Here is a 15,696-nt window from a genome sequence, read left to right as displayed (position 1 = left end):
GTTCAGGAGGTCTGTTCTTAACCTGAAACTCTTCTTAACCTGAAGCACCACTTTAGCTAATGGGGCCTCCTGCTGCCGCCGTGCCGCCGGAGCACAATTTCTGTTCTCATCTTGAAGCAAAGTTCTTAACCCGAGGTACTATTTCTGGGTTAGCGGAGTCTGTAAACTGAAGCGTAGGTAACCTGAAGCATATGTAACCCAAGGTACCACTGTACTAGGAATACCTGGGCACCCAGAGAGTGGGAGCGGCACACAACTTTTGTAACACTGCACTGTGTGTGCATCCATTTAGTGGATAAAGAGCAGCATCTATTTATAATATGAGCGCTAGAACAATTTGCCCGTGCATGCTGCAAAGCATTACCATCTTGCAGGGAAATGCTTCGAGATCCCATCAGCGTTCTCTCGTTCAAATTGCCATCCTGGTCTCATTCAATAAACCAAGCTGTCCTGTGATTAGCAAAGGACATTAGGGAACTATATTCATTTTGAAACTTGTACACAAGCCCTTGAAATTAGAATCCAAGCAGTCAAGCATCATTCTTTATCCAGGGGCTTCTGAGTTTTAAATGGGAATTCCTCTAAAGCTGTAAACCTTCTCACCTGCAATAATCTAATTGGCACCGTATATTGAATTCCTTGATTAGCATGTGAACGGGTAGCATTTTAGTTTGTGACCAGCCTAATGCATCCATCTCTTTACTCCCATTAGGTAAATAATTACTGTTTAGAAGAAGTAACACATGAAGAAGCAGTAGCAATATTGAAGAATACATCCGACGTAGTTTATTTAAAAGTTGGGAAGCCCACCACCATTTACATGACTGATCCCTATGGCCCACCAGACATTACCCATTGTAAGTAATTGCCTGTGTCTCATTCTTAATGTCAAAGAACCATGGATTTTTAGAGTTGGGAGGGATCTCGAGAGTCATCTAGTCCAACCCCCTGCAATGCAGGAATCTCAGCTAAAGCACCCATGACAGATGGTCACCCAACCTCTGCTTAAAAAGCTCCAAGGAAGGAGAGTCTACAACCTCCCAATGGAGTCAATTCCACTGTTGCACAGCTCTTACTGTCGGGAAAGTTCTTCCTGATGTTGAGTCAGAATCTCCTTTCTTGTAATTGGAATCCATTGGTTCGGGTCCTACCCTGTTTTTGACTACAACTCCCATTATCCCTAGCTAGCAAGACCAGTGGTGAGGGATGATGGGAACTGTAGTCCAAAAACAGCTGGAGACCCAAGTTGGGGAAGCACTGCTGTCGACACTGCTGTACTCTGCTGTGTTTTCAAGTGACTTCATTTGAAAAACTAGAAATTCAATCCCAGGTGAATAGGGAAACATCCTGAGCTCAGGATGCGAAGATGTGGGAGGACCATTCATCTTGATGGACAAAAACAATTTGAAAGCACTGGATTTGAACTCTCACGTGTAGCTCAAACCTGGTTAGCATTTGGTTTCAACACTCGCAGAAGTGTGACCTCTTTTGCGGTAACAAGCAATGGGTTGCTCTTGCCTCCCTGTTCCCAACCCTTGGTCGCAATAGTTTTGTCTAATTTGAACCTGTCTGCTTTTTGAGGTCACCTACTGAGACTGGCTCCAGATGCCCCTATCTCAGGGTGCTAGAGGGGTAGAAGGAAGCAGGAAAACCTTCAGGGGGTCATTTTGTATGGACAAAGGATTGTCCAAAATGGTAGCCAACTGTTGAATTGTTTTAATATTTGTCAATTTCTCCGAAGGGTTGGCTGCCTGTTTAACACAAGGTCGGAACAGAAATGTTGAGCTGCATCCCGGGAAAGTCAGCTGCACTTAGCTCCCCCTGAAATCAGTTGGGCTTGAGTTAAGTCATGGTGAACATGCCCCGTTGATTCCAAAGTGACTTAAATGGGATCCATCCCCATTTGAATAAAATGAGCTCTTCCGCAATGAGCTGTGCAGTGTTCAAATCCCACTACAGTGGTACCTCGGGTTAAGAACTTAATTCGTTCTGGAGGTCTGTTCTTAACCTGAAACTGTTCTTAACCTGAAGCACCACTTTAGCTAATGGGGCCTCCTGCTGCTGCCGTGCCGCTGGAACATGATTTCTGTTCTCGAACCAAAGTTCTTAACCCGAGGTTTCTGGGTTAGTGGAGTCTGTAACCTGCAGCGTATGTAACCTGAAGCATATGTAACCCGAGGTACCACTGTAATCACAACTCATTTGTTTGTCTTTAACCTGCAGCTTATTCCCCGCCAATGGAAAACCATATACTGTCTTCAGGCAACAACGGCACTTTAGAATACAAGGCATCGTTGGCTCCCATCTCACCGGGAAGATATTCGCCTATCCCAAAGCACATGCTTGTCGAGGATGACTATACCAGGTCAGATATCCGCCTTTACTGAGTGCCTCTGATTGATTACTTGGTTCAGGAAGCACAATTTTAATGCCTTTATTAGAATGTTGGCAGTGCATGAACAGTGGAGCAGTCTCATTACATAGGGACTCTCAAAATCATCAGGAAGCAGGAGGTGCGTCACCTTCTCTTGCGCGTAATTAATGGTTAGCCTAATGGGCCACACTGTGTATTATGACAGGGGGTAGACAACAGGTGCAACCTCAGTGGCTTGTAATAACCCTGACCCATCACTGCTTCCCACTGGCTACCAAAGCCTCAATATTTTCCTGCCCTGTTCTCTGCCTCAAAGGCCAGCCCCAATTTCTCTTCCCCTTCCTCCTTCTCCCAGCCCAGCTCCTTGCAGAATATCGTGGATTTTCCTGCTATTCTGCTGGGCACTGCATTCTGCACGACACTTTCTCATTTATTTGGATGCTTTTATATGCCTTCCTTTGCATATAAAAAGGCAACTTGACAGCGCAGCCGAATAAGACTAAAAGAACGCTTCAGCTATCTAATATAACACAGCCCTTAGAAAACATAACACAATGACTCTTAATTGGCTAAAGAAGCAATTTACTAGCAGCAGCAGCTAATCCATTTATCTAATCGGGTTCCTCCTCCTTCAAATGCCCTCTGAAAAAGGTACATTTTTACCAGCCAACTAAAACGATACAGGAAAGGTAGCAGAGAGGGAAATCTGCATGCAAGGAGTGACGACTGGAAAGGCCATTTCCCAGAGCTCCACGCTGCGTACTTCATCCTGCGTAGGGTCTCACCTGCTGATCTTAAAACATGGGCAGGTTGTAGTGGAAGAAGTTGTCCTTGCAAATATGTAGCTTGAAGACAACATGACAGCTACTGTTCCCAAATTTGCCCCCTGCCACTCCTGATATGCCTCCGAGTTAGCGCCACATCCTTGGGACGTCTGCTCACCCCACTTTCATATTGGTCCCTCAACCCGAGGCTCACATGTTGGGCAACACTCACCTCCAAATTGCTGCTTCTGTGGGATCTCTTGCCCGTTGCAATTTTGCATATCTGAAATATGCACACCAAGTCTGGGGCGGAATGGAGGGGGCTCTTCCTCCCCTTTGCTTCTGTATCAACAGCAAAAGTGCTTCCCTCTTCAGACTGCTTTCTCAATTTTTATAACCCGCTGTGGGAGCAACCGCACAGAGATCTATTATGCAGAGATAATGCAGATTTGATTCCGCATCTGCCTCTAGTGATCTGCTCAGTCAGCTCACTCAAGCCCAGCTCCAAAGTATAAGCAACCTCAATCAACTCTGAGTTTCTTCTGCCGTTCACATGCATGTGGTCACCCTGACTGTTTTGACCGCTGAAGAGCAATAGTCTATAAACCACCCAAAAAATGCACATCTCCTACATATGCACATGACACGTATACACTTCCCCCCTGCACTAGTTTTCGGCATTTAAGGATGACAGGAACATGACATGGATACATTATGACAAACCCCACAAGAATATTTGCCTCTGGCAGCTCTCTGCTGAGTGCATGGGACCTTGACACCCTACCTTCTCCCCAAGAACCTTGAGAAAGGTTTTGTTCAATTGCTATGAATTCTTTGTTTAGAGAGCCCAAGCCATTTTTAAAAATAAAATAATAATAATAATAGCAACCTCCACCCGTGAATACACATCTGGGTGCTCTCTTGTTATTAGCCATTCCCTCAAACGAAAGCCTTAGGTTTTGCATGCTAATATTGAACCCACATTGGAAAGGCTTGTGGGAAAGTTAAAAAACCAATGATAATTTCATATCATTATTCTCCGATGCGAAAGCAAAGGAGCCATTTAATCACCCTGAGTGTACAGTCACCAGGGAGCTGCATCCATCCCATCATGGCTCTTTGATGACTCTGCCCACGTGGTTTAGGTGTTTGGAAGCAGGCGCTTCACATTCTGGATGGAGCAAGGTGTTTGGCTGCAAATGCAGGTCTGGGATTGGCTTCTGACATTGCCAAAGAATTTGAGCGAGGAGGAAATGGCTGCCACCAGTAGTGACCTGTGGGATGCCATGAAGTCATGGAGCTATCTTCCCAACACCAATCTCATTGCAATTTACCTGGGTGGTGCGCTGAGGTCAGGACCTCCCACACCCCACTGTGAAACTAATCTGGCCAGCACTGGGTACCATAAGGTTACCAGACGTCCCCGTTTCCCGGGGACAGTCCCCAGATTTACAAATCAGTCCCCTGACAAAATCCATCTATTTAGTAGGAAGTTGACAAGTGTCCCTGGATTCATTGAAAAAAGTCTGGTAACCTTAGGGTACCATACCCTATAATAGCCAATACAATCCATTCCTCCCTTGAACAATTAAACTTCCGGGGTATACAAAGCTGGCGGACCTAAGCTTTCCCAGAAAGAGCATTTTTGTTTTGCATCAGGAGAAAGCCCAGCCAGAGCGCTGCAGTCCTGTTAGTTGCCTAGGAACATTGCCACTGCTACCAGACCTGTGCTGCAGCCCAGGAATCCTAGACCTGTTCTGCGTTTTAAAAGTGCCATGAGTGAAGCAGCATCAATTGGAGAGCATTGCACGAGACAAAGCTCCGTCTTCTAGCTCCCTTTACGATATCGGCCCTAGTGACTTCTCTCTCTTTTTGCAGATATGACTTCCCTTGGTAGGTGTTTCCCACTGGAACAGGGACCACTGCCAGCCAGTAGGGGGATTCTCATGAGTGCAAGAGATACGATCAATCCCTGAGACAGACAAACAAACAAAATCCTTTTATTCATTTTTGTTCACTTCTGCCTGCTGGAAAGGGAGAAGATCTTATGCCTTCTTTTAGAGTAACTTTCAGTGCTCTAAACACAAGATTTGCGGGCACCGGCTTGTGAACCTGCTTAAATGTAGTGCTACTTATTTTGGTGTGAATATTTTCATGTTGCTCAGTTTGCGTAATAAGAAACAAAAGGCGGCGTGTGCCAGTGGTTGGATTGGGAGCTAGAAAGTCAGCCTCCAGCTCCCTTCTCTCCTACTGACTTTGTGTGTGTGTGTGCGTGTACATCATCTTTGCTTTTTTGCAGCTTTCTTGATGCTATACGAAATCGCTACTGAAAGTTTGCCTGCTTGTGTAATGAATTTTTGCAATCTGTAGATGAGAAATACTAAATAATGTGAAGCTTTGGCAATATATTGTCATGTGTTTGGAAAGGAGCAGAATGTTTTTCTGAATGCATTTGGGGGAAATGCTATTGTTAGATGGACTTAAGGCCCATTCAAAGCAATGAGAAAAAAGATAGTCATGACTCAGTTTACACCCCGTTGGTTTTAATGAGATGCAAGTGCAACTAACCTAACCTGGACCCAACCCTTTTTTAAAAGCAGAAACGAAAAGCAACAGCCCTAAATTAGACTAAATTTCAATGAAGCTCGAGTGGACCGTCCACAAATTATGTAACAAAGTTTACCCACCAATGCCTGCTATGTTATTATGCAGTTATATTTCATAATAATGCTTTTAATGTGCTTCAGGGGAAGAAAGCACCTATGCTCTTGCCATGTGATCTTTCAGCAATTAAACTTACTTGATCAGTTCAAAGATCCATCTAGCCCAGCATTTTTTGCGTCCAGTAGAGGCCAGCCTGAAGGTACACATTTCTGCTTTCTGTCCTCAGTTTAGGGACTGGGGAGAATTTGATTCAGTTTGCATTTATGTGCTTTCCAAAATGACACATGAACCAAAGCAAAGCCGTCTTTCAAAGTTTGCACCTCTCTGAATGTTGCAGTGCAAATTCTCCAGACAAGTAATGCATATATTCGGACAAACTGTTCCTTAAAATGCATGTGTTAGTGCAAATAACACTCAAAACTGACATGCATAAGAGAGAGAAATCGCACTAAATTCCTAACAAATTTTAATAAGAGCCAACTGAAATGTGGAGAATTTGGAAAAAAAAGAATGTGTCACAAATTAATGCAGAAATGGAATGGCATTCAAGTTGTGAGTGAACACATGAGCAATTCACAAGATAGGCAGCTCCATCCATTCCTCCCTCTGATTACAAGATAAGGAGAGCACAAGATGCAAAAGATCCCTGGTTCTGTACCTGGCATCCTCACCTGGTGGCAGGTGACAAGAAAAAGCCTGATACCCTGGAGAACCTTTGTCATCTGAACAACCTGGAGCACTGCAGCTTCCTATTGGCATTATGCTCTGTATAACCACTGAGTATGCTATGACGACTGAGGTCTGAAACCATTCCCCTGCCCAGTTTCTCAATGAGGTTGTTGAGTCGGAGAGGCAGTGCCCTGGTTTGATCTCTGTGAATCCCATGGGAGAATAGGAGCCAACACTTAGGGAGTGAGGTTCCTTTGCCACCCCCCAAGAAAATACTTGAGGGGCCCACCCCTAAGCTGACGGACATTGCCATTCAAATGCTGTGCATCTTGTGATTGATTATGTGGGGTGGGGCTTGCCTGCTCCCACCCCAATATATTATTCAAGTTGGCACCCCTTTGCTGGAGCATGTAGGGCAGCCCCCAGGCATGTGGTTGAGTGTGTGTGTGTGTGTGTGTTTGTGTGTGTGTGTGTGTTTAAATTTACTGGTTTATATGAGTGGAAATCCTCCATGATGGGTGGAACCCTGATTGGGTCAGAATCCCCGCCTGCATACAATAAGCAAGGAAATCCCTTTCCTATATGTCCAAATAGAATAGAATAGAATTTATTATTTATACCCCGCCCATCTGGCTGGGTTTCCCCGGCCACTCTGGGTGGCTCCCAACAGAGTATTAAAATACAGTGGTCTGTTAAACATTAAACGCTTCCCTAAAGAGGGCTGCCTTCAGATGTCTTCTAAAAGACTGGTAGTTGTTCTTCTCTTTGACATCTGGTGGGAGGGCGTTCCACAGGGCGGGTGCCACTACCGAGAAGGACCTCTGCCTGGTGGATATGCAGGTGGTGGATAAACCTTTGTGTGATGTGCATTCATCACGTGGAAGATGTGGGAAGATTTGTGTGAGTCTCACTATCTGGCCAGTCAGAGTAGACCAGAGTAGCATCAGGGGGCCCTCCCCAGAACACACCCTGAGTTGCCCTTTCCTTGGGTGATTCCCACCCCCCAAGCAGGAATATGTCCTTGGACTCCAGCAATGCGTCTTCACTTGCCTGATGGAGGATGCAGAGGGGGGTGTACAGAAAGTAGCTTACTGTACAAAGGGGGGGGGTGTATTAATTGATCCACTTGCTTTTGCCTCTGGCCACACCAGCCACTGGAAGTTTCCCTAGAGGGGAAGATGGTCCTCAGGTGGGAAAAGGTTTCTACTCCTAGACTATACAATACTGAGCTGGAGGGATTCATTGTCTGATTTCAAACCAGGCATGTTTCTATGATCTACCCTCTGCATCTTGCCACTCTCACGGTGTCTATATATTGTGGGATACATAATCTTTGGACAGCCCATGGCTTAGCCGACGCCAAATCATCTCCACGATCGGTTTTAACCTCCCCCATCCTCACCCCAGCCACATTCGCTGCAGTTATTCTCTCGTGTAGCCCTGTGTATTTTTAAGCAAACAAACATGATCATTACTGCAAGTCCTCAATGCCGCTTCGCATGGTAACCATGACAACCTTGAGGTATGGAATGTGCGTTCCATGCGCTGTCCAAGCATGGAGGTGCTGCTGGCCAAATTCTGCTTTGCTTGTTTCGATAATGAAACTAGAGAGGGAGAGAGAACGATATTCTACAGTTTGATAGAGCTAAGTGCATGTTTGCAGTTTAGCCTAATGCATCGCTCACAAGAGAGAGAAATGACCAAGGTTGTACTTTTCCCCCCTTTTTCTTCTTATCACTAATTCACTGCTACAGTATTTTTTTACTATGCTTCCTGAATGGTTCGAAAGTTAACCAGAAACCTCTGTTCTTTTGCTTCTCCAGGCAATTCCATTGTTATTAATATTTACAATTCACTGTTGAGCGGTTTTTGCTTGCATGTTGTAATGTGTTGTTTAAGTAGCAACTGATGCTGAGTTTTGCTGTGAACTCTCTTAAAAAATAATTGCTTTTCTTTTCTTTTCCTGTAAATACAAGTGAAATGTTTATCCAGGCTAATGAGTACATGAGGGATCCAGAAATAAAAGTCAGCTAGAGCTATATGTTAAAACAAATATAAGGAAGGATATTTAGAGGGTTAGTGGTTGGTAAAATTCCCAGGGCTTTTTTTAAAAAAAATCAGATATACCTAGCAGTGACATGCCCTTCTTTAGGGTCTACTAATTATTTCCAACCCCTGAAAGCCATTATTTTAGGAGTACGCAGCTTCGTGAGCTCTCTGTCAGATACAGTGGTACCTCGGGTTAAGAACTTAATTCATTCTGGAGGTCCATTCTTAACCTGAAACTGTTCTTAACTAGAGGCGTACTTTCACTAATGGGGGCCTCCTGCTGTTGCCGCGCGTTTTCTGTTCTCATCCTGAAGCAAAGTTCTTAACCCGAGGTACTATTTCTGGGTTAGCAGAGTCTGTAACCTGAAGCGTCTGTAACCTGAAGCGTCTATAACCCGAGGTATACACAGCTGTTGAAATCTTTCTTTCCCATCCAAACTAAACCCCTCGGGCGATATTACCCTGCTAGAATTATGTGAAAACAATGAGCATAGGCTTTGATCACTGGCCTACGTTTCCATAGACGCAGAATCCCACCCAGATTGCACCGCTAGCTCCTCTCACACAGCACAACAACCTTGTTCTGTAGAGAAGGCGCAGCTCTGGGGACAAATTGGCTACAGCCAATTTGAGCCACCATGTCACGAGCCTCAGGGGCTGATGGGAGTTGTAGTCCAGCAACATCTGCAGGGCACCAGGCTGGCCTAGACCACCAGATTTCTGCAAGGATGTTGTCGTTGTTTTCAGTCCCAGAAAGAAATTACTACTCAAGCCCTGGGCTGGTACACATTGGAAGATGCTTCAGTTGAGAGAGCCTGTTGAAGAGACCTTTTTTCTCTTTAGTAATCAAGCTCAGGGTGGCATAGTTTGTTCTCTCCCCCGTCACCCTGATTTTATTTTCACAAAAACCCTTTGAGTAAAATTAGCTGAGGGGGGGGAGTGTGTGGTATGGGATAGCTTTATGCTGGAGACAGTTCCTCACCCTGGATCTACAATTGCCTCTTCAAGATCAACTCTCGTCTTGAAGCAACAGCAGTTGGGGTTCCAGAGATAGGTTCCCTACCATTAAGACCTTAATTTTAACAACTCAGTGTATTTTTTTTGCTGCATATGACCCTGCTTTCTACAGTGTAAGCCTGTGGCTGCTGCTTATTCTGCAACTGTCAGGTGTTTGGTGTTTGAATAATGCTTTTCAGTCGAAGTTGCACTGTTATGACAGCATGGTTTGGTGTTGGAAAATATCGTGTGATCCCGTGCAATGCACATGTCCTCTTGGAACTGTTTCCCCGCCCCATACTGTGATTATATTATTGCCATAGTGTGCTTTTTTTCTTTTAAAAAAAATCCAAACTTGAAGATGCCAGGAGATACACATTTACCTGCTATCCAATTCACCAGCCATCAATATATCCCTATTTTTTTCCGTCATGGAAACCAAAGTAGTCTAAATGTGGTTTCCAAGCAGTTACACCTCCAGGCACTAACCAGACCCAACCCTACTCAGCTTCAGCAAGGCAGTGGATTCATGTGCCTTCAACTTCCCCCAGCACCTGTATGAGAATCAGACCTGTGTCCTTGGCCTTATTAGCACGACATACTAATCAGGTGCTCATTAACATGGAAGGAAGGATGCAATCTGGCCCTAATTCGGCAGAGGGGAGGAGAACAATTATTTCCACTGAGGAAACAGGAAGCGACCGTTTATTCTATATTTATACTATAAAAGACATTTCGGCATTTCTGTTTAGGAAAGAAAAGGCTTCTAGCAAATATTGCAGAATTCAGATGTTTGCCCTTCTTTGAGATTGAAAGAAGGGGAGACCCTGTCCCCCAGGGGAGATGAGGAATCAGGGCAATGCATTTTTAACACCACCTGATCAGTCCCCCCCCCCCCAGCGGCGTAGCGTGGGTTGTCAGCACCCGGGGCAAGGCAAGTAATTTGCGCCCCCTAACCCAGGGCAAGGCAAGTAATTTGCGCCCCCTAACCCGGGGCAAGGCAAGTAATTTGCGCCCCCTAACCCGAGGCAAGGCAAGTAATTTGCACCCCCTAACCCCTAACCTGCCGCCGCTGCCAGCTTCTTCTTGCTGCTGCCTGGGCGGGTCTGGTGTGGTTCTCTCCCGCGCTCAGCGCTGCGCTAGGCGGCCGCTGCACTGTCCCTCCCCCAGATAGTCCCTCGCTCTCTCTCCGCACCGCACGCCTGGCACCCACCCCCTCCACAGTGGGCGGCGACCCAGCGGCTCGGATCGGATTCGCACAGCCAGCACTGCAGTGAGAGAGAGTGAGTGAGCCAGGTAGGGGCAGAGAGCTGCGAGTGTGAGCGCGTGCCCCCCAGATGTTGTGCCCGGTGCGGCCGGCCCCCCCTGCACCCCCCACGCTACGCCACTGCCCCCCCCCCACTATCATGTTGGCTGGTTTCCGATGCTCCTTGTCCAACAAGCTGTGGTTTGTCAGAGAAAGAACAAGCTATCCCTCCTCCCCTTCTTCCCTCATGTACCTGGGTGTCACCACCCTCTCCACTTGTGCTTTCTCAAGATCTGCATGTTCAAATTGCACCAGAAGGGGCTTCTGCTCAGATACCAATGTAGGCACATAGGCCTCTGCCTCATTCCATGTGATCCTACATAAATATTCAACAATTATCTTTGATACTTGATCAGATCAAAGATCCATCTAGCCCAACATTGTTTTGTGTCCAGTAGAGGCCAGCCGGAAGGTACATGTTCCTGCTTTCTGTCCTCAGTTTAGGGACAGGGGAGAATTCGATTCAGTTTGCATTTATGTACATTCCAAAATGTCGCATGATCCGAGGCAAAACATTTGCGCCTCTCTGAACATTGCAATGCAAATTCTCCAGACAAGTACATTTATACCTCGGGTTACAGCCGCTTCAGGTTGTGTTTCTTCGGGTTGCGGATCGCCGAAACCTGGAAGTGCCAAAACAGATTACTTCAGGGTTTTGGTGGTCACACATGTGCAGAAGCACTAAATCGCACATTGTGCATGCGCAGAAGCGCCAAATCGCAACCCGCGCGTGCACTGTAATGTGTACCAAAATGCATATATTGGGACAAACTGTTCCTAAAAATGCATGTGTTATTTAAAATAACACGCACAAACTGACGTGCATAAGAGGGGGAAATCACACTAAATTCCTAACGGATTTTCACAAGAGCCAACTGAAATGTGGAGAATTGGGGGGGAAGAATGTGCCACAAATTAATGCAGGAATGGAATGCCTTGTGAAGAGAGAATCTGGCCCAGTCAGCATCCCTCGTGATGTAGAGGAGCTCTACACAGGTAAATCAGTAGGTGGCTAAAGCTCCTCCTGATGTAGCCTGGACAGCCAGAATGGCAATGGAAGTGGTACTAGGCAAGACCAGGATCCCCTCCATGCTTTTGGTCAATGTGCAGAAAGGGCCAGTGAACCCGGCTGGGGTCTCATCCATACCATACAATTAAAGCACGTGGCTTCCTTCTGAAGAAACCTGGGAACTGTAGTTTGTTTAGGGTGCTGGGAATTGTAGCCCTGACTGGGGCCCAGTACCATTTCCAGGATTCTTGAGGGGGAACACATGTGTTTTAAATGTGGATGTGGCTGTAGTTCTTGTGGGCGTTCCAGAATGGACTGCCAGGCTCATGGAGCTACAAGTGGACACAGAACTTTTAATAGTTTAAACAGCAAGAGAATAACCTCCAGGTCACTTCCTAACATTAAGGTAAATTTCAAATGGGGGAGAGAATTGTTGTGCTCAGATCCTGCTTTCACCTGGTTGGCCTTTGTGAGGACAGGATGCTGGGCTACATGGGCCATTGGCCTGATCCTGCCTTTCTTACGTTCTTAAGCAGTAGCTGCCACTGCACCTCCTGAAACTTTCTGTGGCAGCCCTCCCACCCACTTTGGCTCACATGCACACTCCCCAATGGTTGAAAAAGCTCATCCTAAAATGTTTGGCCTAGCTCTAACTGAAACCACAAGCTGGATGTCATGGGGGAACTGTGGTTCAGCAGAAATGGGAGACTGAACTGCAATTAGACACGCTGTGCAGGGGAAGGCGTGCTTTCAAACTTGCAGCTTATTCCGCTCCAATAAACCATAGTTTGTTGCACTTGGCATGTTGCCTAGCTGAACCTGGTCTATATAACGTTGCTGTCACACCATTGCACCAGTTGTCAAGCTGTGCTTTCAGGGTTCAGGCCTGGGGCCCCTCAGAATTGCAGAAGGGGAGCATGTCCTGAAACACATCGTGCTTGCCACTGATGACCTTTCTGTGCAAAACTGCAGGGAAGTGTTGTGTATGTACTGAGGACCCCATTCAATTAAAAGTGGCCTTGCCAACATCCTGCATGAACCAAGTGTGCACCCTTAAATATGTCCTCAGAATCCTCTGCAATGAACATAGGATCCTTGGTGAATGTGCACAAGTTCTCAGCAGCCGTGGAACACTAGAGGGTATGAAAGGCACGGATTTGGCAAATGAAAAACTCACTATTTAGAGCAGGCATAGGCAAACTCTGCCCTCCCGATGTTTTGGGACTACAACTCCCATCATCCCTAGCTAACAGGACCAGTGGTCAAGGATGATGGGAATTGTAGTCTCAAAAACATCTGAGCCAAGTTTGTCTATGCCTGATTTAGAGGCTTAGCTCTAGCTAGATACTGAATTCTAAAAAACAAACCCCAGAGCAGTGGATTTCACCATGCAATGTGTGCTTGATTACTTGATTATGCAATGGTGTGTGTGTGCGTGCGTGTGCATGTGTAGCAATGTTATGGCGACATAAAGAACAAATGAAAATGAAAGAGTAGAAAATGGGTTGTTAAAGAGAAACTCCCCACAGTTTTCTACTTATTAGTAGCAGCCAATTTCTTATCCGCTTGCGTAAGTTGCATGAGCTGATGGAGTGCTGCGTCTCGCAGAAAATAACCCTGTTGCTTGCCGCAAACATTGGGATCCTTCATCATGTAAATTCATTTGGAGTGATTGCTGATTATTTGAAACTAATCAAGCAGCAGTGTTCTGGCAACACTGGAGGGGTTTTGATTCGGCGGAGGGGGGAGGAATAAAACGGGGGGATGGAGAGTCGAAAGACAAATGTAGATTTTAGCCATGAAGAATGAGAATGTCAATTCTCATACAGGGATCTTTAATGAGCAGAGGCTTCCTCATTCGGTTTCTCTGTGGTGAAGCCACAAGGAGGTGGCTTTTACTTACTGTGTTCACAAGGAAGCTCGTTTTTCTCCCCTTTAATGTTTCCTCTATTTTCTTTGCTTGGTGATATCTGAGAATAAGCGTATCCTGCAGTATTTTCTTCCACTCTTCCACCACAAGGGCCTTCAAGGCATCTTATGGCATCAACTGGCCTGAGTCCCAGTGACACCTTCACCAGGTACAATGGAGAATGTGCACATAATCCATCCATAATCCATCCAAGAAGGAATTCTGCCCATTCCCCGGTCAATATACAGTCTTCAACAGGCCTCGGGAAATGTGAATCCTAGAATTGCAAAGGTTGGAAGGGACCCCAAAGCTCATCTAGTTCGGTGCTGAAATCCGGAAGGATCTTAGGCAAGTCAATCAAAAAATCACTCTTTTTTTGGCGTTTTTGTAAAAAAAGAAAAAAGAAAAAGCTCAGGTGCTTTCCTAAAAAAGCTCAACTTTTTGAGATCTAGCAACCCTGTCTTAGGGAATATGTGCATATTGACTGGGTTTTGTGCATCCCCTGGCCATTATGCATAATCCCCAGATGCTTTGAGGAATGTGCATATCTTCTCTGTGAGAGGGTATTCCCTATGGTGGTTGCCCAATATGTGGAACACCCTCCTCAGACATGCTTTCCTGCTATCTTAAGAGCAGAAAAAGAGGTTGTGCCAAAGGCCCTTCTGGTTCAACACGCAGCTCAGCAGCCAGCCAGATAACTCTGGGAAGCCCACTTCTTTTACAGAACATAGGGACAATCACACTGTCCTGCAACTTGCATTCAGAGGCTTAGTGCCATCAATCCTTGAGGTTGAACCACTATGACATCCAGTGGTGGAGGAACGGCTGCCTTGTTCTCCTGAGCTATTGGTTGCATTTAATTGCGTTTGAGCTCCTTCCATTTCCCCAGTTGTTTAAATTGGAACCTGTAGTGTGACTTCCTTGGTCTGATTTCCACCATGACATGGGATATGGAAACATAGGGATCTGCTTTATAACTGAGCCCGGACCATTAGTCCCTCTAGCATAGCAAATGTAGGACAGCAGTTCTAGTCCTACATTTCCAGTCCTTCCTGGGATTGAACCTGGAACTTTTCAGCATGCAAAAATGTTCTACCGTTAAGTTATGACCATTTCTCAGATAGTAAATGAATGAATGGCTATCAGCCATGGTGGCAATGTTCTCCACCCATTATTGCAGGCAGCAAATCCAAAATTACAGGCAGCAAAGTCCAAAATTCTCCAGGGTGCTATTTTTCTCAGATCTCACCATGGGAAATTCTCTTTCCAAAATCTAAAATAAAATAACCTCTTTAAAATTCCTAAGCAAAAAACGATTAAAAGTCGCTTCACGTCCTTGAAAGAGAAGAGGGCTTCACAGTCCAAAGTGAGAAAAAGATGGAGGGAGTGAAGAAAAACTGAATGAAATACAATGGAGGAATTTCAGTGAGGCAAGACAGAAAGAGAGAAAAGCAAAGAGATCCATTTAAAGGAGGCTTTATGAAAAATAATAGAATTGAAGAGTTGTAAGGAATCCCAAGGATAATCTAGTAGTCCAACCCCCTGAAGTGCAGGAATTGCAGCTAAAGAATCCTTAACAGATTGCTTTGAACCTGAAATTCTGAGTCGCACAGTTGTGTCAAGAGAGCTTCATGCTATGTTGCGATAGGTCAAGATTTCTCAAACAGTGGTCCATGGACTACCAGTGGCTCGAAAGCTTCATTCAGGTGGACCATGGCCTATCTATAGATTTGTAGCTGAAGACAGGAGGTGGCGCATCCATCATATTAAGCATCCCTATTCGTTTTCATTGTATTTTCATTGCTTCGTTTGTATTGCAAGTCAAGTTGGAGTATTAAGAAATGAATGGAGCAATGCAGATGCAATTAAAAAGAATGATACAGCTCCTAGCACAGTGTGTTACAGTTGCTGCAACAGGTAGAGCAGGTTAAAGTGGCACTCCACATTAGAGACTTG

The 15,696-nt window shown here is 45.5% G+C and overlaps 1 protein-coding gene across 19 annotated transcripts in view; it reads left to right on the top strand.

Annotated features, from left to right (window-relative positions):
* The window catches only part of DLG2 (discs large MAGUK scaffold protein 2), a gene marked incomplete at its 3' end in the record, with an annotated part of 818,053 nt that overhangs the window by 661,835 nt on the left and 140,522 nt on the right, over positions 1-15,696 (top strand). For all 19 annotated transcript variants that reach the window (XM_081001988.1, XM_081001992.1, XM_081001989.1 and 16 more), the window contains 2 exons: positions 713-857; positions 2,224-2,365. In XM_081001988.1, coding sequence (XP_080858114.1) covers positions 713-857; positions 2,224-2,365 — 287 coding nt within the window. The remainder of the gene's footprint in view (positions 1-712; positions 858-2,223; positions 2,366-15,696) is intronic.

This window comes from Podarcis pityusensis (assembly GCF_964106645.2).
Source record: "Podarcis pityusensis genome assembly, chromosome: 4".
Lineage (NCBI taxonomy): Eukaryota > Metazoa > Chordata > Lepidosauria > Squamata > Lacertidae > Podarcis > Podarcis pityusensis.
Note: the sequence above shows the minus strand (reverse complement) of the source record. Positions and strands in the feature narration are given on the sequence as shown.